Source organism: Myxozyma melibiosi (assembly GCF_037950935.1).
Source record: "Myxozyma melibiosi strain Phaff 52-87 chromosome Unknown BZA70scaffold_3, whole genome shotgun sequence".
In the NCBI taxonomy this organism is placed as follows: Eukaryota; Fungi; Ascomycota; class Lipomycetes; order Lipomycetales; family Lipomycetaceae; genus Myxozyma; species Myxozyma melibiosi.
Window position 1 is genome coordinate 986,194 of NW_027042917.1, and position 26,067 is coordinate 1,012,260.

General features: G+C 55.0%; 13 protein-coding genes across 13 annotated transcripts; 6 read left to right on the forward strand and 7 right to left on the reverse strand.

Annotated features, from left to right (window-relative positions):
* The first annotated feature begins 9 nt into the window (after nucleotides 1-9).
* On the forward strand, nucleotides 10-2,172 carry BZA70DRAFT_135022 (uncharacterized protein). Its single transcript, XM_064909590.1, has 4 exons — nucleotides 10-44; nucleotides 357-455; nucleotides 514-570; nucleotides 633-2,172. The coding sequence occupies exons 2-4, from the start codon at nucleotides 380-382 to the stop codon at nucleotides 2,027-2,029; spliced, it is 1,530 nt and encodes a 509-aa protein (XP_064769448.1). The 5' UTR covers nucleotides 10-44; nucleotides 357-379; the 3' UTR covers nucleotides 2,030-2,172.
* BZA70DRAFT_135023 (uncharacterized protein) lies at nucleotides 2,173-2,582 on the forward strand. The gene has a single exon (XM_064909591.1). The coding sequence runs from the start codon at nucleotides 2,316-2,318 to the stop codon at nucleotides 2,544-2,546; it is 231 nt and encodes a 76-aa protein (XP_064769449.1). The 5' UTR covers nucleotides 2,173-2,315; the 3' UTR covers nucleotides 2,547-2,582.
* BZA70DRAFT_276540 (ceramide glucosyltransferase) lies at nucleotides 2,573-4,181 on the reverse strand. Its single transcript, XM_064912317.1, has 2 exons — nucleotides 3,956-4,181; nucleotides 2,573-3,873 (listed from the first exon to the last, which is right to left on the reverse strand). Exons 1-2 carry the CDS (start codon nucleotides 4,051-4,053, stop codon nucleotides 2,619-2,621), a joined length of 1,353 nt encoding a protein of 450 aa, XP_064769450.1. The 5' UTR covers nucleotides 4,054-4,181; the 3' UTR covers nucleotides 2,573-2,618.
* Nucleotides 4,182-4,488: 307 nt separating this feature from the next.
* BZA70DRAFT_288791 (tRNA synthetases class I (C) catalytic domain-containing protein) lies at nucleotides 4,489-6,902 on the forward strand (the record flags this gene model as incomplete). Its single annotated transcript, XM_064914070.1, has 3 exons — nucleotides 4,489-4,581; nucleotides 4,642-4,827; nucleotides 4,884-6,902. The coding sequence occupies 3 exons, from the start codon at nucleotides 4,489-4,491 to the stop codon at nucleotides 6,900-6,902; spliced, it is 2,298 nt and encodes a 765-aa protein (XP_064769451.1).
* A 109-nt stretch (nucleotides 6,903-7,011) lies between these two features.
* BZA70DRAFT_266732 (transcription factor Opi1-domain-containing protein) lies at nucleotides 7,012-8,737 on the reverse strand (the record flags this gene model as incomplete). The annotated part of the gene is made up of 2 exons (XM_064911048.1): nucleotides 7,012-8,081; nucleotides 8,485-8,737. The coding sequence occupies 2 exons, from the start codon at nucleotides 8,735-8,737 to the stop codon at nucleotides 7,012-7,014; spliced, it is 1,323 nt and encodes a 440-aa protein (XP_064769452.1).
* Nucleotides 8,738-8,975: 238 nt separating this feature from the next.
* BZA70DRAFT_135072 (uncharacterized protein) lies at nucleotides 8,976-10,865 on the forward strand. Its single transcript, XM_064909592.1, has 3 exons — nucleotides 8,976-9,352; nucleotides 9,405-9,561; nucleotides 9,616-10,865. Exons 1-3 carry the CDS (start codon nucleotides 9,214-9,216, stop codon nucleotides 10,766-10,768), a joined length of 1,449 nt encoding a protein of 482 aa, XP_064769453.1. The 5' UTR covers nucleotides 8,976-9,213; the 3' UTR covers nucleotides 10,769-10,865.
* A 1,061-nt stretch (nucleotides 10,866-11,926) lies between these two features.
* On the reverse strand, nucleotides 11,927-14,324 carry BZA70DRAFT_276550 (glycosyltransferase family 20-domain-containing protein). Its single transcript, XM_064912318.1, has 2 exons — nucleotides 14,108-14,324; nucleotides 11,927-14,059 (listed from the first exon to the last, which is right to left on the reverse strand). Exons 1-2 carry the CDS (start codon nucleotides 14,128-14,130, stop codon nucleotides 11,968-11,970), a joined length of 2,115 nt encoding a protein of 704 aa, XP_064769454.1. The 5' UTR covers nucleotides 14,131-14,324; the 3' UTR covers nucleotides 11,927-11,967.
* Nucleotides 14,325-14,393: 69 nt separating this feature from the next.
* Nucleotides 14,394-16,551, reverse strand: BZA70DRAFT_276553 (chromatin regulatory protein Sir2). The gene is made up of 4 exons (XM_064912319.1): nucleotides 16,168-16,551; nucleotides 15,606-16,110; nucleotides 15,421-15,549; nucleotides 14,394-15,365 (listed from the first exon to the last, which is right to left on the reverse strand). Exons 1-4 carry the CDS (start codon nucleotides 16,406-16,408, stop codon nucleotides 14,717-14,719), a joined length of 1,524 nt encoding a protein of 507 aa, XP_064769455.1. The 5' UTR covers nucleotides 16,409-16,551; the 3' UTR covers nucleotides 14,394-14,716.
* Nucleotides 16,552-16,598: 47 nt separating this feature from the next.
* On the reverse strand, nucleotides 16,599-19,682 carry BZA70DRAFT_294701 (uncharacterized protein). Its single transcript, XM_064914460.1, has 2 exons — nucleotides 19,476-19,682; nucleotides 16,599-19,410 (listed from the first exon to the last, which is right to left on the reverse strand). Exons 1-2 carry the CDS (start codon nucleotides 19,566-19,568, stop codon nucleotides 16,732-16,734), a joined length of 2,772 nt encoding a protein of 923 aa, XP_064769456.1. The 5' UTR covers nucleotides 19,569-19,682; the 3' UTR covers nucleotides 16,599-16,731.
* Nucleotides 19,683-19,961: 279 nt separating this feature from the next.
* Nucleotides 19,962-21,220, reverse strand: BZA70DRAFT_276558 (uncharacterized protein; the record flags this gene model as incomplete). The annotated part of the gene is made up of 2 exons (XM_064912320.1): nucleotides 20,698-21,220; nucleotides 19,962-20,601 (listed from the first exon to the last, which is right to left on the reverse strand). Coding segments are annotated over exons 1-2 (1,086 nt in total), but the record flags the coding sequence as incomplete, so codon positions are not given.
* A 59-nt stretch (nucleotides 21,221-21,279) lies between these two features.
* On the forward strand, nucleotides 21,280-22,581 carry BZA70DRAFT_135253 (RWD domain-containing protein). The gene is made up of 3 exons (XM_064909594.1): nucleotides 21,280-21,411; nucleotides 21,475-21,830; nucleotides 21,898-22,581. The coding sequence occupies exons 2-3, from the start codon at nucleotides 21,492-21,494 to the stop codon at nucleotides 22,273-22,275; spliced, it is 717 nt and encodes a 238-aa protein (XP_064769458.1). The 5' UTR covers nucleotides 21,280-21,411; nucleotides 21,475-21,491; the 3' UTR covers nucleotides 22,276-22,581.
* Nucleotides 22,582-23,578: 997 nt separating this feature from the next.
* On the reverse strand, nucleotides 23,579-24,818 carry BZA70DRAFT_266739 (helix-loop-helix DNA-binding domain-containing protein; the record flags this gene model as incomplete). Its single annotated transcript, XM_064911049.1, has 2 exons — nucleotides 23,579-24,117; nucleotides 24,176-24,818. 2 exons carry the CDS (start codon nucleotides 24,816-24,818, stop codon nucleotides 23,579-23,581), a joined length of 1,182 nt encoding a protein of 393 aa, XP_064769459.1.
* A 324-nt stretch (nucleotides 24,819-25,142) lies between these two features.
* On the forward strand, nucleotides 25,143-26,060 carry BZA70DRAFT_266740 (SFT2 domain protein; the record flags this gene model as incomplete). Its single annotated transcript, XM_064911050.1, has 5 exons — nucleotides 25,143-25,392; nucleotides 25,446-25,566; nucleotides 25,632-25,782; nucleotides 25,844-25,956; nucleotides 26,021-26,060. 5 exons carry the CDS (start codon nucleotides 25,143-25,145, stop codon nucleotides 26,058-26,060), a joined length of 675 nt encoding a protein of 224 aa, XP_064769460.1.
* Between the last annotated feature and the right edge of the window lie 7 nt (nucleotides 26,061-26,067).

The window sequence follows — 26,067 nt, forward strand, 5'->3', positions numbered from 1 at the left end:
TCCCCACCGCTTCCTCATCTTTGCTCTGCGTTCCTGCGCATCTGGTAGGTGTATTCTATATCGTCTGTTTGATAGTGTTCTGTTGTGTTTTCTGGTTTTGGTTGTCGTGTTCAGTCTCTGGGGTCTCTCGTTTTTCATTGGTCGACCTCCTCTACAACTCTCCTCTCCGACTCTCCTCTCCTCACCAATATCAACACAATCCCATCAACCTCTGTTCAACTTCTATCTTCTTCATATTGTCATCCTCTCCGACTCTTCACCCCCGCAGAGACACCAGACACCACACCACACCACACCACTACACACCACTACACACCACCCAACCCCTCTCTTCCACCGACTAACCCCCGCCGCAGTGTATATCTACCCCTCCTCACTCATGTCCTACTACGACTCCAGCGCATGGCAAGCCGCTGCCGCTCCTCCTCCTGCTCCTGTCTGGGAAGCGCGCTCTGGTTAGTCTCCTCTTTCTCTCTTCATTTATTCTCAATTTCACCCACTAACCCCCCCTAGTCTCCGCCAACTCGCTGCCTGTCGAAGAGACCGGGGCTTTCTCCTCTCAAATCGATGGTACGTCTTCTCCATCCAACCACTCCCCTTCCCTTCTTATTTTCCTCTCTAACATCTCTCAGAGGTCGAACGCGCCCTCGACAACCTCATAAAGTCCGGCAAGTTCTTCCCCGCCAGACGCGATGGCATGCCTCTCCTCTCCCCCGGCATCCCTCACGGCCCCGTCGCTCCCATCGACCCTCGCATGGCCCAGCCCGTCGCCCGCCCTCCCTTTGTCTCCATGGCCTCCGACCCTGAAATCATGCGTTCGCAGTCCTCCATGGCCGCCCTCAACGGCTTCTACGCCTCTCAGCGCTTCCAGCCCTCGCCCGTCTCGCAAACCCCCAACCCGCGTGGCGCTGCCGCTGCCGACCCCGAGCAGGTCTTGCAGATGAAGCGTCGCTTGGCCGCCGCTCGCGAACGTGAACTCCGCAACTACCACCAGGAGCAGCAGTTCAACCGCAGCATGTCTCCCGACACCGCTCGCAAGGTCTTTCCTCCTCAGCAGCCTCCCACTCCTACCGGCATGATTCACGATCTTCCCGCGTTTAACCTCGCTGGTATGGGCAAGGAGCGTGTCATGTCTCCCTCTGCTCTTTCGGAAGATGATCGTCGCGAGATGCTCAACCGCCAGCACCGTGCTCTCTACGGGGAGATGGTGTCGGCCGAGGAGCAGCAGTTCCTCCGGGCTTCTGGCACTCCCAGCGAGCCCCGAGTTATGTCGCCTCGATTAGCCTTCGACCCTTTCCAGCAGCAACTACTGAAGCAGCAGCAGCAGCAGCTTCAGCAACAACAACAGCAACTCCAGATTCAGCAGCAGCAACAGCATCAGCAGCAGCAACAACAGCAGCAACAGCAACAGCTGCAGCAACAGTCGCAGCAACAGCTGCAGTTGCAGCAGCAGAACCGCGAGTCAAACTCTCCTATCGGCCGTCCTCGCTCGAACTCGAACGGCACCTCCTCTCCTTCCTCTCGCTCGGCGAACTTCAGCCTGTTTGACAGCACAACCACACGGCAGTCAAACACATCTGCATCTTCTCCCGAGCACTCTCCTCCTCGCGCGCCTTTGGTTCGCGCAAACACGTCTGCTACGGTCGGACCGATTGGTTCGCGCCCTATCGGAATTGGGTCTGGCGCGATCGGCGGCTCGCGCCCGATCGGGTCTCCGTTCTCGCTCGGGCACGAGTCCGATCCGTTCAGCCATCATCTTCCGGAACGGTCTCCGTCTGTGGCGTCTAACCCGTCATCGGTTGTTGGCGGAGGCGACACATCATCGTTGTCGAGCTCGTTCAACGGCGGAAGCCTGTCGAGCAGCACGAACAACATCAACAACAATCAAAACAACACACCTGGCGCGAAAAACAGCGCGCCAGGATCCGCTTCGAACCCTTCGACTTCATCGTCTACTGGCAACATGGCATGGTCATCAAAAGTTTGGGGCAATAAGGGGTTGGGTATGGCTGCATCTGTCTGGGGTTAATCAAAAGAGAAAAAGAGATCTTTTTTCTTATTTTTTTTGACTTTTGTGCGAAAAAGAAGTTCAAAAAGCGTTCATTGGTGTTTCCTTTTTTTTTGATTTACTTTTATAATCATTTTTTTGGTGGATTTGATTTTGTGTAATGTGGTAAAACATCGTTTGTTTTTTTTGTGTTTATCTCTTTTATATCTACTTGTTGTTATATGCGTGTTTATGGATGTGAAATTTGGGCAAAAGACGGTGTTTTAAAATTTGCGTTGAATACGGGTTGAAACAAACAGTTATTCCTATGATTTGGTCTCTTAAAATTTATCATTTTTTATTCATTTTTACATATTCCTATTGTTATAATGTATGCTATACTATGTACCCTCCTGCTTATATCACTGTTTGTCACTGTTTGTTGCGCGTTCGGTGTGCTGTGCTGCGTGTTATATTTGTGCTTGCGATTTATTCTTGTTATATTTGTGTTCTACTAGGGAAAGCATTACATGTTGAGTCAGAAGATGTTTTTTTATAATTCAGCATTCTCAAGCAATAATATGATCTTTACATTTAGTTTATAACTTTTGGTAACCTATATACAAATCTATCATGAAGTAAACCACGACCCAAGCACCTTCCTTCTCGCCTGCGGAGAAGCGCGGATCTCGACAGCGGTAGAGTCGGGTTTGATGTAAAACAGACGATTGCGCCATTCGACGCGAGTGCCGAGCATGGCGGTGATCCAGATCGGGAGCGCGAGGGATTCGCGCAGGAACCAGGTCAGAAGCCATGTCGGGAAGCCCGAGTGGGCAGCCATTGCTGCGTTCGGGCGGGCGAAGTAGGGGGTTGGGGAGAAGGAGGAGGAGGGGGAGTCTGTGAGTTCGATGTTTGTGGAGGAGTGGATGGAGCAGAAGATCCAGTAGTCGAGGGCGGCCCAGGCAGCGACGTGGAGGAGGAAGAAGTGCGGTGCTGATATAAGGGGGGATGAAGAGAAGACGGAGTATGCAAAGGCGCCCATTGCTCCGCAGAGAAAACACTCAGTCATGGGCTCGACGAGGGTGGCCGCGGTGACGATGTACTTGCGCACGCGCAGCCACCGCGTCCGACGGAAGAAGTACTCCTTCAACGAGGTATTTGCAATCGGCTGCACGACGCGGTCGCCGTCCATCGCATGTCTCCCGCCCTGCTTCCAGATCCCGTCGCCAATCATCTGATCCTCGGCGATGAACCGCGAGAACGAGCGGATCCCCGCCGGATCGACCTTATTCAGCACCGACCGGCGAAACAGGTTCGACTTACCCATCACGCAGGACGCGACCGCGACAGTGTTGATGGCGGTGTAGAACTTTGCGTGCGCGGACGACATGAAGAGTTCGTCGAGACGCGCGCCCCATGCCGGCGGCGGAACCGCGACGCAGATGGGCAGGTGGTGCACGAGCTGGGTGCGCGGGTTGGCTTCGAACGCAGCTGCCGCGCGAGCCATCGCGCCTGAGGTCACCCACACGTTCGAGTCGAGCACCCAGACGATGTCGTGCGCGGCGGCGTCGTATGCGCGGACGAGGTTGTTGACTTTCGGATTGACGCCGCAATGCTCTGCGCCGACAAACAGCCGCGAAGGCACGGACGGATAGCGGGCCATGATCTCGCGGACGACGGGGATCGCGGGATCTTCGGCGTCGTCGACGCAGAGCAGGATTTCGAATGTCGGATAGGCTTGCTCGAACGCGGAGGATACACAGGCTTCGAATTCGGTGTCGATGCCTTTGAGAGGGCGAAGGATCGAGATCCCGGGAAGGGTGCGGGAGACTGCTGATGCTGGCGGAGGCGGGAACGGACGCGGTTTGTGCGAGAACTTTTTCCGTCTGCAAATAATCAGAGAGTCGTTAGCTGTTGTTAAGAAGTAACAAGTAGATATCGTGAAGAGATATCGCGAAGTAGACACACAGTTGATAGTAACCAATACAGCAAACCAGCCAAACAGTTCCATACCACACCCCAAACACACCAGCGGCAGTCCTTACAAATACAGCTGCCCACGCCATCTCTTTCTTCTCTATTTCATCCTCTTCTTCTTGTAAATCCCGCTGCTGCAGCTGCCTTCAATCCTCCTCGGGCTGCGGCGGCAGCGCAGCAGCAGGGTTTTGTTAAGGTTTATAAGTCACGTGGAATGTCATGTGACGAGTGGGATGACTGACAATTTTTCGTGGATCAGAGAATACAAAGAGACTTGTTCAAATAGGAAATAGAAGAGGAATTAGAAAGAGAGAAAGAAGAAGAAGAAGAAGAAGAAGATAAAAGCGGTGAAATATATGTCGTTTGCGTTATTCTCTGCTCTCAACACCCACCGCATCCACTTCTCGTCCTGCTCTTCCCACGTCGCTGTCTTCTGCCGTCTTCTGTCCTCGTCCACCTCCATCTCTGCTTCTACTTCTACTTCCTACTCTCCATCAAGATCATTTACTTCCTCCTCCTCCGCAATGGCTGATTTGAAAGCAAAACTGCCCGAATGGCTGCCTCCAAAAGGCGCTGCCTCCGAACTCAAGCTGCTCAACACCCTCACCAAGACAAAGGTACCATCACCGCCCTCTCCTCTCCTCTCCTCTGCTCTTTACTAACTCCTTACTTCTAAGGTCCCATTCGTACCCATCAGCGGCAAACGCGTGACCTGGTACTGCTGCGGCCCGACGGTCTACGACGCAGGCCATATGGGCCACGCGCGGAATTACGTCTCGACCGATATCTCCCGTCGGATCTTGCGAGATTACTTTGGCTACGATGTGTTTTTTGTCCAGAACGTGACTGATATCGATGATAAGGTGTGTTTTCTCCAACTTCCATCATCTACGCAATTCCTGCTAACATTTGTTTCTAGATCATCATCCGCGCCCGCCAAAACTACCTCTTTGACAAATACCTCTCCGAAAACGCAACAATCACCCCCCAAGTCCGCGACAAAATCTCCTCCGCCCTCACAAGCTACGCCGCCAAAAACCTGCCCGCAGCGCCTACCTCCTCGCCCGCCGCCTTCTCCGCCTGGGCAGCCGGTCTCGATCTCGCCGCGCAGAGCAGGGAAAATCCCAAATTCGGCATGCATCTCTCGGCATTAAAGTCCGCGTACACGGCGCTTCAGCTAGCTGCCGTCGACGGCGAACCTGCTGAGAAAGCTCTCACGGCCGCAAAGGACGTTCTGATCCTCCTGCTCGACGAAGAGGAGGGATCGCAGGTGCGCGACCCGGAACTATTCAGAAAACTGCCCGCGTACTGGGAAAACCACTTCAACCAAGACATGCGCTCTCTCAACGTCCTCCCCCCCACGGTCGTCACGCGCGTGTCCGAGTACGTGCCCGAGATTGTCTCGTTCGTCGAGCAGATGGTCAAGAACGGGTACGCGTACGAGGCGCAGGGAAGCGTGTACTTTGACACCGCGGCGTTTGAGCGCGACGGCAAACACGTCTACGCCAAGCTGCAGCCCTGGAGTCGCGGCAAGACCGACCTGATCGACGAAGGCGAGGGAAGTCTTTCGGTCCGCACCGCCGCCGACGGGAAGAAATCCCCGTTCGACTTTGCGCTGTGGAAAGCGAGTAAGCCCGGTGAACCTGAGTGGGCGTCACCCTGGGGCCAGGGCCGGCCGGGATGGCATATCGAGTGCTCGGTGATGGCGAGCGAGGTGATTGGCGCGCAGATGGACATCCACAGCGGCGGCATCGATCTCGCGTTCCCGCACCACGACAACGAACTCGCGCAGTCAGAGGCATACCACGAGTGTCCGCAGTGGGTCAACTATTTCCTGCACACAGGACATCTGCACATCGAGGGTTTGAAGATGAGCAAGTCGCTCAAGAACTTCATCACCATCCGCGAAGCTCTACAAAAATACTCGTCGCGCCAGCTCCGACTCGCGTTCGCGCTCACGCAGTGGAACAACGCGCTCGACTTCAAAGAAGGCTTGATCTCAGAAGTCAAGACCGTCGAGTCCACGCTCAACAACTTCTTCGCCGTCGTCCGCGCGCTCGTCGCCGAAGACGCCGCCACTGTTTCCCAAGGCGGCCACGTCCCTCAACGATTCTCGGCCCTCGAGCGCGCGCTCTTCGCCGACCTCACTACCGCCCAGCAAGACCTGCACGCCGCGCTCTGCGATAACCTCGCGACCCCCGCAGCAATCCAGACTATAGTCTCGCTCGTCACCCGCGCGAACGTCTACTTGGCATCCGCAAAGGCAAACGTCAGCTCCTCCGCCGTCGCCGAGGTCGCGCGCTGGATCACCCGCATGCTCGCCGTTTTCGGCTTCGATCCCCGTCCCGACTCCCTAGGCTGGTCCGACCCAATCGACCCGACTTCCTCTTCCTCAACTGCTGACTCTTCAACTACCACCCCCTCCTCAGTCGAAGAAATCGCAATGCCGTTCGTCCGCGTGCTCTCGCGTTACCGCGACGACGTCCGCCGCGCCGCAATCGCAAAGGCCCCCTACGCCACCTTCCTCACCGCCTCGGACCGCGTGCGCAACGAAGACCTTCTCGATCTCGGCGTCGCGCTGGATGACCGCGACGGCGACTTACCCGCTCTCGTCAAGTTTGTCGATAAAGCCGAGCTTGCGCGGCAACGCGCTGAGAAACTTGCGCGCGAGCAGGCAAAGGCGGAGAAGAAGAGATTGGCGAAGGAGGAGGAGGAGAGGAAGGCGAAGGAGAGGTTGGAGAAGGGGAAGGTTAAGCCTGAAGAGATGTTCAAAGCGACTGGAGAGTTTAGCCAGTTTGACGACGCGGGAGTGCCCACGCACGACAAGGAAGGCGTGGAGCTGGCCAAGAGCAGGAAGAAGAAGTTGCTGAAAGAGTACGAGAACCAGAAGAAGTTGCATGCAGAGTATCTGAAGTGGCTCGAGTCGCAGAGCAGCTAGATGTTAAGAGAAAAGTACTACTAAATTGCATTTTATATACATGTCCATATCATTAGATCCCATCATTAGTCGTAGTCGTTATTCAAAGTCACAGACTGTAAAGAGCGTGCTAATCCTGCATAACATTGTCTCCATCATTCTCTTGCTTATCAACCTCCATCAGACTGCTCTCGTTGAACTGCGCTTCGCCCTGCCGCCGCCCAAACCGATCGCACCATCCTTCCGCACGGTCGAGAGTGTCGCCAACGATATGCGTCACGCCCCCGAGCATCTGCAGCGCCTCGCTCGCGAGAATAATCACCCGACTCGCCTGCTCGGTCGCCTGCTGCGCTTGCTCCTCCGCGCTCTCTTCCTCGGGCGACACTGAGCTACCTGCGCTCCCGCGTCTCGACGGCGGAATCGACGCGCTCGCAGTCGCCCACCGCGCCGGCAGTTCAAGCACATATGTGCGCACGTGCGAGCGCGCGGGCTCGGGAAGTGCCGAACCGGCGTAGGTGGATACTACACCGACAACCTTGCGGATCGTCGAGACAATATCAGCTTTGGTTTCGGTGACGCGCACGTTGAAGAGAGACCGCCGGCGCCGGCGCTGCTGCTCCTGCGTCTCGGGGTTGGAAGGGTCGGTGCAGGCCGCGTCGTTTTGCTGCTCGGCCACGATGGTGTTTAGAGTCGTGACTGCTTTCTCGAGGTGGCCGTTTGCGTACTTGAGCCATTGCAGACAATACCGCAGGCTTTTCAGTGATTCGTCCGACATTGCTACTGTGAGTCCGGAGGCGTTTGTGATGACATTGTGGAGGAGGGAGGCTTGCTGCTGCTGTGGTTGATTTTGTTGCTGCTGCCAGTATTCTTGGGGTATGAATTCGGTAGATTCTTCTGCGGTTGGTATATCGTTTGTCTTTTCGTTGGAGCTGACGGACTTGCGCTCTAGGCGATCAAGTTGCCGCAACGCGAATCCCTCGAGAGGCTCGAATCTGCGGACGACGGGTCTGGCGACGGACTCGACGATCTCAGCGCCGTACTTGAAGCCTCGAGAGTAGGACTTGCCGGACTCGTAGACGCGGACGGCGGAGGAGACGAGGGTGTAGTTTGACATGCGGGAGAAGAGCTGGGAGGCTGCTGGAGAGGAGGGAGAGGGAGAAGTCACGGAGGGCGAGTGGACGGTGGGGCTATCGGAGTGGTCTGGTCAGGTTAGTGAATGATCGAGAAAGAGCAGAGACAAAGAGCATAGACTATATCAACAGACAAAGATCATCACATGAGCCATAATACAGAAAAACAGAAGAAGAACAGACAAAAACACGTGCAGAAGCCGCGGTTTGGAGTTTGGCCGGTCGGCGAGCGGAAGGAAGCGAACGTGTTGGGTCGAGCGAGCGTGCGGCGGGGCCCCAGACCCGCACGTGAAAGCGGCTGTTCGTCAGGGTGCGTGATAGGAAGGTGAGATGGGATGGGATGGAGAGGAGGCAGTGATGTGTGGGGGATATGGACAGAATGGAGATGGAAGAGGTATAGGCTCATGTAGGTGATCTTGTTGTAGATGTAGATGTAGATGTAGATGTAGAAATAAGAAAGATGGAGGGCTCACCGCATCTCAGGTCCTCGAGTGCCTCGGCGGCCAGACGCACGTCGGGGTCGTCGATAGAAAGACCAGAAGTGAAAGACATGCACTCGTCGTCATCGTCGGCAGAAGAGCGAGTAGCAGAAGACGAGTATGTCGATAGCGGGGTGTAGGAAGAGGAGGAGGACGTGTCTGCGACGGCGAAGGGGTCTTTGTCCTTGTCCTTAGCTTCTTCGTCGCGGGCGCAGAGGGCGGAGATGGACAGCCTGCTGTCGGCCATTGCGACGAGGAGGGCGGTGAGTTGATGTAGATATGAAGAAGAAGAGTAGAGAAGGAGAAGTAGAGGGAGAAGTAGTTGGTGAAGTAGAAGAGAAGAGAAGAGGCAGGCGGGGAGAGAAAGAAGTTGAGCCTCAGCCGTTAATCGGCTCGATCCGCTCTTGAATGCTGGCAATGACCTCTGATCGCCAATTGAGCGGTGATATCGACAGGAGACTGAATAGAAGCAGAATAGGCAGATTCAGACATTCAATTCCTGCAGATATCCTCTATAAAACAACATCATATACCCCATTTCGTCGTGAACAATGGCCAAGAGTCGCTGTGCACTGTTTCTTGCTCACTTAAACCACAACCGCCCTCGTCTCCTCTTCAACACCACTTCCTCGATATCTACTCTACTCTACTTCCTCTACTTACTCTACAGCACGGCATTATGCATCTATAGACTCAACATAGACTCAAACACCCCTACACAGCATGCAGCGCACCGCAAACCTGCGCGCTGCCCTCGCAGCCATCCCGGCCCTCTTCCCGGCATCCATCGGCGGCCTCCACGCCCGCGTCGCGCTCGCTCTCGAATCCCTCTCGGACCAGAACAGCAAGATCCACATAGCGCGTATGATCCCTTTTACTCTTGTTGTATGTCTGCGTTAGCTTATATCTCTCAGTTGCACCGTTCTACGCCGACAGACGCATCACAAAACGTGTACCTGACGCGCTCGTCATCGCAAACATGCCTGTTCCTGTCCACAAACAGGCAGCAAACGAAATCGAATGGTTCAACAATTACCGGCGGCGGTCTCTGGCCAAGGACTCAAAGATAGAGTACGACTCAATTGCCTTCTACCTGTATAATCAGAGCTAATAAATCTCTCTCAGAGCCGGACCTTTCCTCCTCACCATCACAAACTTCATGCAATCATTCACCGCGCCCTCGCCATTCCTCATCAAAAACAATCTCGTGCTGAATGAGAGCGTGAGCCAACCACTCAGTCTGCAAGACATCTACGAACCCTGCCATCTGCACGTCTTTGTCTCCAGCGACATCTCCTCCCTCACGCAACCCCTGCCATCAGACATGCTCCCCGCCGTGCGCGTCCTCGACCTACCCGACATCTCCGCCGTCGACGCAAACGTCGCCAGCTCGGCGCTCATCGTCTCCACCTCCGCCAACAGCCCGGAGTCGGCCGACGTCACCAGTCTGATTGCTCGTCTCGAAAACCGCGAGCGAATCATCACCGACCTCCTCCACTCCATCTCCAACGCCTGCACTTCCTACGTCCTCTCCTCGCGCGCATACATCGACTCCTCTTCCTCCTTCCCTACCCCCTCCTCCGCAACCGACATCATCGCCACGCGCAAAGAATGGTCCCGCGCGGCCCACACCGAGATCAGAGACGTGCTCGAGCGCGGACTAGCTGAATTCGAGCGCCGCGCAGTCTGGTGGAAACTCTCGTTCGTCATCGACGATCTCCAGCAGATTGGCGAGACTGCTGTTCTGCGCAACTTCCTTCCTGCCGCAGAGAAATCGCTCATCTACGTGCTCGGCCAACTCAGCTCGCTGCGGCCTCGGGATGATCCCACCACCGACGCCGACGAGCTGCTCCAAATCCCCAAGCTCCCCACCACAGCGACAGCAATCGACCTAGCTCGGATACGCATCGCCCAGGATCTCCTTCCAAACATGCAAGCGCAGGCGCAAAAACTTGTTCTGCGCACCTTCTTCGACACGCAGCTGCCGATCGCCGTGCTCGCCTTCGCAGGCTGGCAGGTCGAAATGCTTCAGATCTCAGGCTACGCCGCCTCAGCCTTCGCACTGCTAGGTCTGGTCTGGGGTTTCAAACGCGTGCAGTCGTACTGGGACGGTCTCGTGAGTGCGTTTGCGCGAGATGTCCGCGACGCGGCGGTCGAGGCCGTCGAACGGAGTGAGGCCGAGATCCACAGCGCGTGGGAGGCAAAGGTGGGGAAAATGCGCAGTCGCATTAACGAGCAGGCAGCAGCAGCCGAGCAGCTCGAGAAGTTGCTGCAGTGATGTAAAAAGTAGTTACAAAATCATATAGAGACATTAATAATCCATTACATAATCAACTTCGACTGCCATTGGGAGTTCGCAGAGATCCATCGGACAACGGCGTTCGCCGAGTGCGGTTTGTTTACTTTGCGAGTAGCCGAGAGCAGCTGTGGAGAAGAGGAAAAGAGAGGAAATTAGTGACAATAAAAGGAAAAGAAAAAGAGAAGAAGAGAAGAAGAAAGAATAGTATAAAACACACGCAGGAAAGTGGGAATGTGGACTTGTGTTTAGTTGGATCTTTGATCTCTTCCCGTCTTTTCCTTCTTATTGCTCTATTCACCTTTTCCTATTCTTCTTTCTGCTGTTCTCAACATGGGCGCCATATTCAACGCGGTCTTTGTACGTCTGTTCTTCTTCTCTCACTCGTCATTCTAATACTAACATCACCAGTCCTCCGCGCTCTTCCTCGCATGCGCAATCACCCTCGTCCTCATGTACAAATGGGCCCTCAGACCCGTATTCGACTACTACAACATCTCCATCCCCCTCCGCGACATCTCCGCCTACCTCCAGCAACAGCAAGAGCAAGGCGCCATCTCCCTCTCCGGCCCCGACGAGTTCCCTAGTCCTTCCTACGACTCCCCCTCCGCTCAGCAGATCTCCCCCCGGCTCCTTGAATCAGGCATAGCCATCTCCCCCCTCCCCCGCCCGGACGTCGTCGAAACCCGCACCCACCCGTCCTCAGAAGACACCACAAAACCCCCGTCGATGCTGACCACCCCCGCCGTCGCAGACGACGACGCGTCAGACATCTTCTTCGACACACACAGCACTATCGGCTCCATCCAGAGCATTCCCACCGGCTCCTTCATCCCGCGCAGCAACTCCATCTCCAGCACAATCAACGCCTCTGCGTCCACGTCGACCAGCTCGGCCGCGCCGACGTCCATCTCGTCACTCTTCTCGCCGCCGCCGCCGCAGCCGGCTATGAGCCAGAATATGAACCAGGGCCAGAATCAGGTGGCGTATGCGGTCACTGCCCGCATGCCTATGCAGCCCAGTCTTCTCGAGAGCTCGGAGGAGAGTTGATTTCTTTTCTTATATCTCTTGCTTGTTTTATCTATGTTTGGCGTTTATCTTGGCAGTTCTTCTATTTGTGTACTCAGTCATTGGCAATAAACTGATATTAATCCACCTCTAAACAGATCATCTACTACCATCTACTCCTTCTCCCCTCCGTGATTCACCTCCCACGCCTTATTCAACTTATTCAAAAACAACCGCACCCAGTGCGCGCACGTATTCGTCGTCACCTCCGCATACAAAGCCTTATACCTCCGCTCTCTCTCCTCCTTCGGCATCGTCAGCGCCTTCTCAAACGCATCCGCTACCTCAACGCTGTCCCACGGATTCACCAGCAAACAGTTATTCCCAAACACCGCCGCCGAGCCCGTGAACTCTGACAAGATCAGCGGGCCTTTGCTCGTCTCGCTTTGGCAGTAAATGTACTCGTGGCACGTCAGGTTCATTCCCTCGCGCAGCGACGTCACTACAAAGACATCCGCCTCGTACAGTAGCGCGAGGTACTGCTCGAACGAGATATCCTGGTGCAGAAACACCACCGGCGGCTCAGACACGACGTGCGTCGACGAATTGATCCGCGTCACGATATCAGACACCTCAGACTCGAGATCCTGCGACGCAATGTTTGTCAAACACACCTGGATAAAAATTGCCTTCTCCTTGTACTCCGGGTGATTCTGCAAAAACCGCTCGTATCCCAACAGCTTGTGCCGCACGCCCCGGAACTGATCCAGCTTATCCCGCCCGACAATCATCTTCTTATCCGGCCACCGCTCCCGCAGCATCCGCCGCCACCGCTTCACCTCGGGATCCTCGCCCAGCGCCTTCAGCGACGGCGGATCGATCCCGATCGCGACGTCCGTCACGCTCACCCGTCGGCCGTCGCAGTCAATCGACCCGTCGCGGTTCGCAAGCAGTCCCAGCACAACCTGACAGGTTTGCCGGAAATGCCGCGCGTACTCGTTGCTCTGGAACCCGACCACGTCCGCGCCGAGCATGCCGCGCAGCAGCAGTTTCCGCGTCGGCAGGCATCTGTAGACCTCGGACGACGGGAACGCAATGTGTAGGAAAAACCCAATCTTCGCATCCGGGATCTTCTCGCGGATCAGACCGGGTACCAGCAGCAGATGGTAGTCGTGCACCCAGATCGTGTCGCCCGGCTTGTAATTCTGAATCACGACGTCCGCAAACGCCTTGTTGAGCGCATGGTAGTGCACCCACGAGTGGTCCTCGTACGCTTTCGACTTTGCATTGTCCGGGATCTGGTAGTGAAACGTCGGCCAGAGAATGTCCTTGCAGTAGTGCGTATAATGACCTTCCATAGTCGAGTCCGACACAAACACCGGCGCCTCCTGGTTCTTCTCCATCAGCACCGCCTCAAAGCTCTTGCGCATGTTCTCGTCGATCGCGTCCGTAGGCATGCCGAGCGTGCCGATCCATTTCTTATCCGTAATCGAGCCCTCGGCCTCTGCGCGCGCAATCGCGTTCCGCAACCCGCCGTTGCCCTTGTGGTACTTTACGATACTCCACGGCGCAGACGAAAACACCGCCGCGGGATCCTTGGGCGACAGCGGCGCGAGCGGCGCCGGTCTCCGCGGCGCGATCTTCAGCGACGGCGTGTTTGGCACGGTCGGCGCGCGCGAATCGACGATCCGCTTCGCCGGCGGAGGCGAGTTTGCGCGCGATTTGGGATGTGTGACGGTCGGAGCCGCGGCGCTGCGGAGCGTGGCGGTGAGTGACGAGGAGGATGATGCGGACGCAGAGCCGGCTGGAACCGAGCCGGAGGAAGTAGCAGCGGCGGCCTTGGTTACGGCTTCGCGACGCTTCTTCTCGACCGAGAGCGCGTAGATGTTGCGGAAGTTTTTCTCAAACTCGAGGGCGGCGGTCGGACCGGCAGGAAGGGAGTCGTCGTCGTGGTGCAGTGGGAGCGCGGAGCTGAGCGAGGTCGGCTGCGAGGGCTGGACGTATTTGTAGAAGAAGTCCTTGACGTTCTCGCTGGTGGGCGGAGAGGCAGGCGGGGTGTTGTTGGCGGAGGTGACGCGCGAGGCGAGGGACTGGATGAAGTTCGGGACGGGCGAGGGCGAGGGCAGCGGGGTGGCCTTCGGGTGGGGGTGGGGAGCCGGACGCTGGTCGAAGGAGGAGGTTGTGCGGGAGAGGATGGGCGAAGAGACTACGTTGTCGACGAGGGCGGGATCATCGACGTTGAAGTGGATGGTGTGCGGAAGATATCTGGGATGTTAGTGGTGATCGGGGAGGAGGAGGAGGAGGAGTACTTACAGAGACACCACGAGGAGGGTCATTGCGTGGATAAAGAAGAGGAGAGGAGGAAGAAGAAGAAGAAGCAGTAGATATAGAAGTAGATATAGAAGTAGATGTTATAACGTATAATGAGAATGCAGAGTGAATGGAAGAACAAGAGAAGATCAAAGCCCGAAACAGACTTTTGTGTTTTCGCTTTCGAGAATCTCCCGTCGACGTCATCACTTTTCTGTTATTAACAATCAACAGCGCGCTTTTTGTTCATTGTATTTTGTATATTCATTGTATTGTTTGTTGTTTTATTCATTGTATTATTCATTGTTAATTGTCTATTGTCTAGTATCTAATATTCTACTTGTTAGTATTGACCACCTCAGCGCTGGTGAGCTGCCCCTCCCCCTCCCCCACCGCCTTTGCCAGCAACTCAGAAAACACCTGCGACTTTGATAGGTTTCCAGGTTTCCAGCACCTCAGCTCCTGCGCTCTTAACCGGCTCAACGCTGCTGGCTCGGCTGCGGCGGCTCTCGCTCTCAACTACGCCTCCTCCGCCAGAATCTGTAAGCTCTTATGTCATATTCCCTTCAGGCATCTCCTCCATCTACTTCATCTACTCCACCTCCTCCCCCTTCACAAACTTATACACCCTCTCCCCCTCTCCACAACCTCTCCCGTAAACCCCTCCTCCGGCACCATCTCGTGTCGCAGCTCCCACCCCTCTCCCATCCTCCCGCACAGGTACTCCACCACATCATCGCAATCCCCCAGCAACGACACATCAAACGTCGCGTGCGTGCACGGCGTCCGCGATATGTAAATCTGCGGCACCCGCGCCGGAAGCACCCTTATAATCTCGCTCACCGGCGCTACCTTCAACGACGTGCCAATGCAGATCAACAGATCGCATTGATCCACATCCTGGCCCAGCAGCCGCGTCTCAAACGTCTTTGGCAGCGCCTCGCCAAAGAAAATGATATCCGGCTTCATCACCCCGTTGCATCTGTCACTCGCTTCTTCCTCGTGAACGTCGTCGTCTTCATCCTCGTCGTCGTCGTCGCGCTTCCGTTTCCGCAACGGCGGTGCGGTCTTGTCCGCAACCGCCTCGCCCTCTGGTAGTGCTACCATCGGCGGCTGCTTGCACCTGCTAACCACCCCATTTCGAATATCGTCAAAGACCTCTCGGCCGTCCACCTTATGCCAACACTTTTGACATGTCGCCTTTGCAAACGAGCCATGGCATTGCACTAGCTTATCCTCCGAAATCCCCGCATGCGTCTCCCTACACTCTCGTCAGCCTTATATCAAATATAAGATAAGAACAATATCCGACTCACAGGTTATCAATGTTTTGCGTGTAGTTTGTCAGTAGCTTGCCATTGTCCTGCACGAGCTTGATGAACGCGTGCGTCGGACTGAACCGCGATACCGACGGCAGAATATCCTTCGAAAACGTATAAAATATACTGCAACCATAAACATCAGCATCACTTCAACCAACCAGCCCCCTCTCACTACTCACCTCGGATCCTCTCTAAACACCGTCAAATCAAACACCTCCTGCGGTTCACTCAACCCCATCTCCTCCAACTTCTTGTATATCCCCTGATCCGATCTAAAATCCGGAATCCCCAAACTCGTGCTGATTCCCGCGCCCGTCAGAATAACCACGTTCTTAGCCTGCTTAATCACCCGCACGACGTCCTCCAAAGTAGCCACGTCCGGCAACGCGTCCCGCCGCGAGAGCTCTCTGCTGATCGCCGCGTTCAAAAGACGAAAGAGCGTATCTTCATCCAGCACCTCTAATGGGCCGCTTATCCGTAGTCCGAGCGCGTACAGGACCTCCAATATCGATAGTTTCTTCTTTTCTTCAGCAGACGGCGCTGTTCTGTCTTCACCTGCTTCTGGCGGTGGTTCGTCGTCGTCTTCCTTGCCCAGCAGATATCTGTATAGAAACGCTTGTCGTCCGTGTTCACGGAGATACTTCCTGACCTCCTCGCACGCTTCCTCTGAAAGCAGCGGATCTTCTATAACCAGTCAGCACCGTCTTCTTCATTCATAAAATCATAACTGTGTGCGCGTACCGTCGTCGTCCTCTGACCCTCCATCCTCCTGGTCGCCAGACCCTGCATCCCCGATATCAAGTATATTCTCCAAAAAACTGCTATCGTCAGAGTCACTATCCTCTTCTTCATCACTCCCTCGTCCTTCACCAGCACCCTCTGCACCATCATCTGCATCATTTCCGACATCCAATCCACCACCGCCAACCTCCACCTCGTTCCCAATAATCTCGTCCTCTGTAACCCCAGCCAATTCCTGCATTCTCGCTCGCTCACTCAATTCTATACACACTCTATTAAATCCCAAAAATGCACCAAAAACCTTCCTGCTCTTGCTCTTCGTCTTCAGTTCACTCGCAGACGCGTCCGTACCGCGTCAGTCTGCGTCTTCTGCTCGGCTTTGGGAGATTCCTGAAAACTTTGTGGTCGCGGCGACGTTGGGAGTTTATTTCTTGTTATGTAATTTATTACTAATATATTTGTTACATGTTCCAGTTCTCTATGTTGCTGTGTATATACAATATGCCAGTCATATGCAGGCAAGAATCTCACAAATGTTACCAAAACCCAACGTTTGGCAATCAGTTATATCCACCCCTCCAGCGCCAGAAGCGCGTTATCCATCCTCCGTCTGCCCTCATCCCTCTTCTTCTCATCCATCGCGACATCAACGCTCAGCCGTCCCAGCGTCTCGATAAACTTCTCCAACATCCGCTTATGCTCCAGCTCCAGATTAATCAGCTCGTCAAACTCTGCCCCTTTGCCCAGCCAGTCCAGGTTATCAGTCTCCTTGTCGAGAAACCAGGGCGCCGCGTTCGCCGCGTCGCGCGGCTGCGAGTAGATTGACGTGTGCGTGGACTTGCGCTCGCGAATGGGACTGCCAGAGCTGCTCATAGAGCTGCTGTACTGATGCGACTGTCGACCCGTAGGAGCACCAGTAGCCCTCGGCGCCCGCCGCCGATCAAATTTCACGTTCCCTTCCGACGTAGCCCTCTGCCTCACACCCCCCGCCCCTTTCTGCTGATGATACGACGCGCGCGGACGCGGCGGCGCCTGCCCTTGACCTTCCATCTCTGCTCGCGCATCTGTTCGCACATCAGCATGAGACCGTGGCCGTGGCTTCGGCTGCGGCTGCGGCTGCGGTGGTGGTGGCGATGGTTCGTAGTAGCTTTGACGCGGATCGGGCTGTAGATTGTATCTCTGAGCTTGTTCATACTGCTGCCGCTGCTGTTGCTGCTGCTGTAGATTATATCTCTGACTTTGCTCGTACTTCTGCTGCTCCTGCTGCTGCGCAATAGCCTTCGCCGGACTAATCCTCGGCGTCGTATCAAACGAAATACTCCGCTGCTTCGACCTCGACCCATGTGCCCTCCCCGAACTCCGTCTCGGCACCTCCGGCGGCGGCAACATACTCTCGTCCACCGCCTCCTCTTCACCGTCCTCACCCACATCGCTCTCCTCCGACTGCGGAACAGACGACGCAGCAGTCACAAACGACTTTCGCTCGTCAGAGTCCGTTCGCGCGCGATCAACCGCTCCGCCCGCCGCCTGCGTCTCCATCCGCGAGCTAGACCGGTCTTCGGCAGGAGAGATCTCAGCCGCTTGTGCCAGTTGCTGGCGCATAGACGACAGACTGCTTGTGCTCAGCGCGCGCGGGCCGCGTGGTCGGCTATCAGGTCTTGTCTGCGAGAAACTCGAACTACTCCGCTGTTTGACAACGTGCAGCTCTTCATCCGCAGCAGTACTCCGCTGCTTGACAACGTACAGCTCTTCGTCCGCAGCAGTAATAGTTTGCTCTTCCTCCTCCTGCGCAAACTGACGCTCTTTCCGCTGACTGCCTCTTTGACTTATGAAATCCGTCTCAAGCTCTTCCTCCTCCTCTTCCTCCTGCTCATACCTCCCTCCCATCAGATCAATCGGCGGCGGCGGTGCCAGCATCGCGCCTTCGTCCCGGAGTTCCTGCGCGATCCGCTTCGCCTGCGATGACGGGATATACACCGACGACGGCTGCTGTCCTCCGTACGCAGCCAGCACGTTCTCCTGATTCGGCGAGTGCAGCGAAAACTGGCTCAGTCGTCCGTAATCTGTCATCATCGTTGCCGTCGACGCGCGCGCTGCATGCTGTTTACTCGATCGCTTTTCTGGCACCGAGAGCGTCTGCTGCTGCTGCTGGTACTGTGGCATGGACGTGGCAGTAGTTGACAGCGGCGGCGTGGGCGGCGCGGTCGACGCGATATCCGACGAGTTGGGGAAGTTGCTAACCGTACTCCGGATCGACGCTACGCGGCCTCTGAAATCGCGGACCTCGCGCAACAGGTTCTCCATGTCCTCTGCCAACGACATTGGCTCGCCATGGATCTCGAGCGGTTGCGTAAGCGGTAGCGAGCGCTCGTCCTCACTGCTTTGTCGGCGGTGGTCAATGATTGCCGAAAGCAGCGGCGCGTCGGTCTTGCGCTGGACAGAGACAGGATCGACGGTCAACCGACTGAGGTTAGCTGGATCAGACACAGATCGAGGCGGAGGCCGATAGACCCCAGCAGCACCTCCTGAGCTCGACGAGCTCTTGCTGACACCGCTGCCGTCGCTGCTCCCTCGCTCCCGAGACCGCACGGAGCTCTCTGCAAACTCGAGCGGCGTCTCCTGCATAAGCTCGTCCTCGATCCGCTGCAGCAGATCGGCGTGGCTGAGCCGCGATCCGGGCGTGAACTGCGGCAATACTTCCGCGTCGTGCGATGTCTGGCCGGCCGGGGGAGAGGTGAAGACCGGTTTTCGGTAGGAGGGGCTGTGGGTCGGTAATCGAGATGCGTCGGCGGCCTCGGCCCTGTTGCTGGGAGAGAGGCGGGGATCGAGTGAGCGGTAGTTGACTGTGGTTGTGTCGGACGGAGCAGCGCTGCGGGGACGGTGATCGTCCGCGTTTTCGGAGATGGACTCCAGAGCGACAGAAATATGCTTGCTGGGATATGTAGAGGTGGAGGTATTGAAAGACGAAGAGGAATCGGCAGCAACGGGTACGTAAGCCGGCTCATGAGCAGAAGCCTGGTCCTGTGGGGGCGTTGAAGTTGCTTGCACGTCCTCAAACCCGGGCTTCCCTGCGTTTGCAGAGCGCTGAAGAGCGAGAAGTACATCCTCTGATACTTTTGAGCGCATGGTCGGGATTGGTGCGTCGGGGTCGACTATTGGTGCTGATATCTTGCGGGCGTCGATGTGTTCTCTGCTGCGGGTCGGAGAGCTGCTGAGCGCGAGGGCGATGCGGGCGTCCACTTCCTACAAATTGTCAGTTGTCAGTCTGATGATAGAGCAGCACTAGACTGAACAGCAGCAACACTTACTCTCAATCGTCTCTTTGCTTTCGCAATCATCCTCTCAGCCCTCGTGGTGGCAGGCTGAGAGCCGCCGGCTGCCTCCTGCTGTTCTCTGCTCATGCGCTGCGCTGAGGATGCTGATAACAACGCTATACTATCCAGTCGTCTGCAGCAGGTCTACAGAGCAGAACACACGATATATAAACAACCGCAGCGCAGCAGCAAAAAAAGGAGGAGCGCAGACGCAGATGGCTGGGCTGCACGTCCGCTTTGGCGACGAGGCTGGCTTCCGTGCGGCGTACAAACCTTAAATCGCGTAAACAAACGCGTAATCGTCGGGCAGCCGAACTCTGTCTCGTCTCCCCGGCGGTGGATTATTTACATTTCTTTGTTTGTTATCGTACAATACAGAAGTAATGTCAGAGACAATATGTAGGCCGTGTCTCTGACCGCGTGGGGCGTCATGAATTCGCAGAACGGCTACTCGTCGTCCTCGATCTCGTCCAGCCACTCGTCCTCGTCCTCGTCCTCGTCCTCCTCATCGCCCTCCCTGCCTGCGCCTGCCCCATGTCGTCGCCCCTTGCCTGCACTGGCCGCAGCGTCAACCGTCGGCAGCCCTCGGTTTGCCATCTCGGCCTCTGTCTCCGCAAGCCGCTGCTTGAGCTCGTCCGCCAACTCCTCCGGCTCGTCGCCTCCCCCATTCTCCGTAAGCTCGAGCGCGTTCAAAAAGCTCTCGTACGCAGCCGTCAACACGGCCGGATCGCCGGATTTGCCGTACTTCTGCGCAGCAGTCAGACCAGCTAAATACCACACCTCTGCAATGTCCTCGTCCAGCGCCAGGATCAGCTTGCACGCCTCCTCCGCGAGATCGTGCAGCTCGGTCTCGATGCTGAGCCGCGTCAGGTTCTTGAGCGCCGTGATCTGCGCGACCTCGTCCGAGCCGTATTCGGAGAGCGATTGGTTGAGGCGCTGGGCTTCGGCAGAGGCGTTGAAGAGCTCCCATGATCGCTGTACCGCAATCCTGGCGTCGTCAGGGCGCTGCTGAGACAGTCGGATCGAGGCTAAGGTGGAGTAGGATTCCGGATGATTGGCATCGATCATCAGAGACTCTGTGATCAGTGCATCGCAGGTCGATTCTGCTTCCGGCTCCATGCTGTCTCAGAATGTTAGTCTGTTCTCTGCCACTACGCACTCTGATACATCTCGCGAGAGATTTCAGTGAGAAACTTCAGTCAGTGGGGAATCTCACCATAGATCAGTCATCCAAATCTCGACCGACGCACACAGCGCATCACACAACTTCTTCCGTAGCTCGACCTTCTTCTCATCCTCCACATCCTCGCTGCTCAAATCTTTTCGTAGCCCGTTGCACCCCTTGCGAAACCACTCCACCGCGTCCCGTCCACCAGACAACTGCCCAAGCCAGAGATACTTTGCATGGTCTCCCTTGCCATTACTATCGTCCAGATTAGCGGCCTTGACAAAATACTCGTACGCCTTCTCCGCGTGCGTCTCGCCGTCGGCCTCCTCGGGCAGTGCAGATACCTCCAAGTGCGCGGTCGCGAGGGTCTGCAGCAGCTCCGCGTTGTCGTTGTTTGATGCGAGAAGGGGTGTGAGCGCACTCAGCGCGTCGTATGGCCTCCGCTGGCTGATGCTCTCCTGTGCGGACTGTATGCTCTGTTCTATAGTCGTCATGATCTGTATTTCTTGCTGTAAATGTCCTGAATCTTTCAAAAACAGTGCAAAAACAGTGCAAAAGTCCCAAATATCTGGTTTCTGTTTGCTCCCAAAGATTTTTTTCTTCAGAGCTCAAACCCGAACCCTATGATTTCCATCTCCGCCGACCCAGATATTTCTCTAAACCAGCTGATTTGAGCAGGAAATAGCTGCTGTTGTCGTGTTTATCGGAGCTGTTGTTGGATATCGTGTTTTTGGGAGCTGTATTTATTTGCATTAACAGACTGTATGTGTTGCATCTCTCTCGAGAGCTCAGACAAGTGCATACAAGCTAACATCCAACCCACAGGACACTACATCACCATCATGGACTACGAAGAAGAGAAAGCCCAGGAGATCGAGCTCCTGCAGTCAATGTACCCCGACGAGATGACAATTCTCTCGCCGACCACATACACCATCCAGCTTGCGCTGCAGGCACCCACCTCGTCCAAGGGACTAGCCACAAAAGACAACAAGCAGCTGCTGATAGTGCGCGTCGAGTACACAGAGAAATACCCCGAGACGCTGCCGATTATTGAACTGTCGCTCGAGCAGGAGGAGGAGCAGGATGAGAGTGATGATGAGGATGAGAGTAATAGTCCAGAGGCGCTGGTGCTGGATAGGCATGATCTTGATGCGTTAAAGGAGAAGGCAGCTGAAGAGGTTAGTTCCTCTTTCCTACTTGCAACGACTTGCTCTCTTCCAATACAATTACTGACAAACTATCTAGATTGAAGAAAACCTCGGCTTCCCGTCCATCTACGCGGTAACCTCCTCGCTAAAAGACCAAGCCGAAACCATGCTTCAATCAAAACAAGACGCCATCGAGCGCGAGCTCGATGAGATAGCGCGCAAGGAGGAAGAGGCCGAGCAAGCAAAGTTCAGAGGCACGCTCGTCAACCGCGAGAACTTCCTGATATGGCGCACGAAATTCAAGGCCGAGATGGCAGAGAAGAAAAGGCTCGAGACTGGGAAGGTTGAGGAGAAGAAGAGGCCTACGGGTAGAGAGATTTTCGAGAAGGGTCTGGATGGGAGTAAAAACGAAGGGGATGATGAGCTTGGGGATTTGCCTGAGGCGGTCTCGGAACTTGCAGTGTCTGAGGCGTAGTGTTGGATATCTTGTGCATTTGTATTGATCATGTAACAAATACTATCGATCTCGATGATAGACCACTCGTCTGATCCCGATCACTGATCTGATCTTCGACCGCTCATCTGATCTATCGACTCTACATCCAGCATCTCCATAAGCCATATAGTCCCACATAATCCAGTCCCAATCAACCGATAATAACATTCTGTAGCTCGTCGTTCTTCTCGTCATTGCTTCGCGTCTCCTGCCGCGGTCTCGCTACTACTCCCTGCACTCACACCCTCCTTCTCCTCCGACACATCGAAATTTACTATCCAGTTAGCACCAATCCCTCCACTATCATCTCACCCTCATCTCAACCAGAATACATACTCAACAAGTCCACATCGCACAGCGGATTCACACGCGCACACTCGCTCTCAAACCGCTGCGCATCCCACCGCCACGCCTGCGGAATCGCCGCATCCCCGCCTTCAACGCCGTCCGCATGTATCTCGTCCTCGTGGGCCGAAGGAGAGGCTAATCTGTCGGCTGCGGATGTGCTGCTCTGGTGATCTGGTACATCGTTGATGCGGTCAGTTACTGCGCCGGCAATATGTATGGAAGAAAAGAAATCAGCGTGGATCTTACCTGGCCGGCCTCGGAAAGACATCTTTGCTGGCTCTAAGAAGAATATCCCACTGATTGAAGATGTCTGCTGTTTAACGCAAACAAACTACGATTCTCGTAGATATCAGAGTGGTTGCTATAACAAAGCTCTCTTAATTCCGGGGCGGCTGTATCTGTTATGTAATCAAAAGCCTGAGCGCTTAGTAATAATCTGATCAAGGATCTCCTTTCTCACATCAAAGCAGAATACTGCTTATATCAATTACAACTGCAAAGGAGTTCATAAACATATCTAAGAATCTCAATTAAACATCCTACTCAATAACAAACACTGAAGAAGCCCTGCCGACAGCTAGCAAAATCTCAACCAGCCGAATCAGCACAATCAAAAGATCCACCTTAACTGCCCAAGTCAACAGCGACACCTGAAATAAACAAAATAGAGTACAAACAATTAGCTAAAAAGAAAGAAAGCAGATATTAGAACAGAGTACAGACAAAGAAATACATCTGCCAAAAAAAGAGAAAGGGAAATGGAAACTGGACAAACTAAAACTCCTGTGGAAAAACCCCGCGATATCGAATATACATATATAAAATGAAATGGCAAGATTAGATATAACAAAAAACCATTCGTACACTCAATCTTCCATCTGTCTACCCATCGCACGAATGATAATAACAAACATTAAACGTCAGAGTGAAAGCACTAGTTGATCTCCATATTGCTGAATCGACTGGTAGTACTCAAATCATCTCCCAATCCCTGCAGACTGGTATCGAATACGTTATCGGCATACTCAAAGTCGGCAAAATCGTCGCTGTCAGACTTTGAAGGTGTCGTCTTCAGATAGTCCTGGCTTCCAGTCTGATTTCCGACTCTCAAATTCTCGTCATTCCCATCTCGCAGCTCTAGCCTTTGTAGTCGCTTCTCCAGCTCTTCATTCTTCCGTCTGAGTTCCTCCTGTGCCAGCTGCAGTTGTCGGATATAGTCGACGCTCTTCTTCAAGATAATCCCCTTGTTTGGCTTCCCATCACGACCCAGCGCGGCGGCTGCCGAGGCTGAAAGCCCTGGTGTGCCGCTAGTACCACCTGGGGTCGACACCTCAGTGCCGACACTGCCGACATTCACTCCGCTTCCTGGGTTGTTGTTGTGTGTGAAGCCGGTGCCTTCTAATAGATGCTCAGGAATCAAAGAGGCCAGCTCTTGGATTTTCTCGTTGATGTTATCGCGACGACGTCGTTCGACTAGTATAAAAGTCAGCAAGACGAAAGCTCACGTTAATTGATCAAATAAATAACTCACCAGCATTATGTGACTCTCTACGCCTCCTCCGCTTCTCCATCATCAGCAGATTCTGCTTGTCAGCGCCCTCGCCCTTGATCGCCGGCGGCGGCGAGAAAGTCTGATCGAAGCTTTCCGGCGTGCCTCCCGCGCCCCAACTGCCAACCGAGTTCGGAATCGAGACACTGTTCATGCCAGACTGCTTCTGTGGGCGGTTGTACTCGTTCACGTTCAGGAAGCGCTGCGTGTGACTTTCAGGCATCATCTGCCGTGGCGCGCTGCCGCTGCCGCTCGGCGTCTGCTGGTACATTTGCCGGTTGCTGTAGTCGTCGAACGGCGAGCCCGAGTTCAGCGGCACGTTGCGGTTCGGCGGCGAGAGGTAGCCCCCGACGCCCATGTTCTGGGGTGCCGAGAACTGACTCTGGCTCTGGAGGTCCTGGCTGACGACAGCTGAGAATTCGGGATAGTTTTCGTTCAGACTTTCGAGCAGGTCGTCTTCGGGGATCATCGACGACGACGGAGAGTGGCCGTCAAAAGACGAGAACCCGCCACGGTTGAAGATCGGTTCGGGGTTGCCGCCCATGGAGGAGAACCCTCCCTGGGAGACCTGATAGAAGGACCCATCCGGATCCGGCTTGATGTACGGCGGTGACTGGTAGGACATTGTGAGTAGAGGGGTGGGCTGTAGACTCTGTGAGTCGCAGACTAATCACAGTAGTAGTAGCAGTGAGTTCCGGGTAGTGTATCAGCGCGAGCTACTCCGGTTTGTCCATAGAAGTTGGTGAAGTTGGTGAAGTTGGTGGAGGAGGCAGAAAACGGTGGCAGCAAAGCTCCACGAAACCCGTTTTGCTGACCGCTCAAATCCGCCTCAGACGCGTCCGCTCCCAACTCGCTCGTTGTTGATATCCAGACAAGTATCAGCGTGTCTTCTATTCTGCTTGTTATCGCGATAATTTCACTGCTATCTGACCTCTTCAGTCTCCCCGCAATGCCCTTCTCATCAGCTGAAAACTCCTTCCGCCAGCAGTTCAGCGGCTGGACCTCGCGTCCCGCCGCCGCGCCGCCACCTCCCCCACCTTCGCAGCCTCTGCAGCTCTCGGACTTCTCCCTGGCCCGAATTACCACGACCGTCAAGTCCATAAACCCGTTCAACAGCCAGGGACCGGGGTACATGCAGCTTCCCGTCTCTGAGAACGAGCCCGCGCCGTCGACGATCCAGGAGCCCTCGTGGTTCAAGAGTACGTATTCGTTGGGGCTGGCATCGTGGATTCCTGCTGACTGCCGTTTCTAGTGTCGAGATGGGACAGGATAGTCTGCTTTGGCGTCTGTCTTGGTGCGTCGGCTTTGTTCTTTGTGCTCTGTTTCGCGCTGTTCCCCATATTACTTCTCAAGCCTGTCAAATTCGCCATCTTGTAAGTACTCGTGTGGACTTGTATGCCACGTACGTACTCGCGTTAACCTGTCTTTTCTCTTGAAGATGGTCCTTTGGCTCCCTACTATTCGTCATTTCATTTGGCTGCCTCCAAGGACCTGTCAACTACACTCTACACCTAGTCTCGCCTAATCGACTACCTTTCACAGTCATCTACTTTGGCTCTATCATCCTCACCTTGGTCTTCAGTTTGGGCGTACGTATCGTCTACTCCAGTTCCTCAAACAGTTCAAAAGGTGACGCTAACAATGTTGTAGATGCACTCAAAGATCCTAACCGTGATCGCGTGTGTTGCGCAAATACTGGCAGCGCTGTGGTATACCGTCAGCTACTTCCCGCTCGGCACGCAAGGGCTCCGCTTTGCCAGCAGGTATGTCATCCTCTCTTTTAGTTTCTCTCATCTATGACGACTCTTGTGCTGACCATTTCTCCAGACTGGGTCTACGACAGGTCAACGGTTGGCTCGATTCGTAAATGCACT